The sequence below is a fragment of the Auxenochlorella protothecoides genome, assembly GCF_000733215.1.
Source record: "Auxenochlorella protothecoides strain 0710 unplaced genomic scaffold scaffold18, whole genome shotgun sequence".
NCBI lineage: Eukaryota > Viridiplantae > Chlorophyta > Trebouxiophyceae > Chlorellales > Chlorellaceae > Auxenochlorella > Auxenochlorella protothecoides.
The window spans coordinates 797,818-798,376 of NW_011934213.1; the positions used below are offsets into that span (position 1 = coordinate 797,818).

General features: G+C 74.6%; 1 protein-coding gene across 1 annotated transcript in view; it reads left to right on the forward strand.

Annotated features, from left to right (window-relative positions):
• F751_1915 (U-box domain-containing protein 4) overlaps window positions 1–559 on the forward strand; it is a gene marked incomplete at both ends in the record, with an annotated part of 8,943 nt that overhangs the window by 6,179 nt on the left and 2,205 nt on the right. Inside the window, one exon of the mRNA XM_011399622.1 lies at window positions 228–485. Coding sequence (XP_011397924.1) covers window positions 228–485 — 258 coding nt within the window. The remainder of the gene's footprint in view (window positions 1–227; window positions 486–559) is intronic.

A 559-nucleotide genomic window follows, 5' to 3' on the forward strand; every position in this document is an offset into this window, starting at 1 on the left:
CCCGGGGGGGGGCATGCCAGGGCAGGGGAGCCCGGGGGGGGGCATGCCAGGGCAGGGGAGCGGGGAGGCGCGCCAGGGTAGCACACACCCTCCATGACCGACTGTGTTGGTGAGCGCCCATCAATCATCCGCTCGCTCGAGGTTCCAGGCACTTGCCACCACCACCACCAACAACCTCTTGGCATCTGATTCTTCCCTGAACAAACACAAAAATACCAACCACGCAGGACTCGGCGGACCCATCTGCGGCCGCGGCCGCTGAGGCGGCAGCCTGGGCGCTGAGCAACCTGTGCGGGTCGGAGGGGGCGCGGCGCGCGGTGTGCGCCGAGGCGGGCGCCATCCTGGGCCCCGTCGTGGCGGCGCTGTCCGGCGGGTCGCCGGGCGCACGGCACGCGGCGGCGCGCCTGCTCAAGGCTCTGGTGGCGGGTGACACCAGCGCCGCCTGGCGGCGCGAGGCGATCGCCGCCGGCGCCGCCGTGCCCTTGGTCGAGCTGCTGGACGCGACGGCGGAGGGCCCCGGGCGCGCTGCGGCGGCGGCGAGCACCGCGCTCGGCCTCGC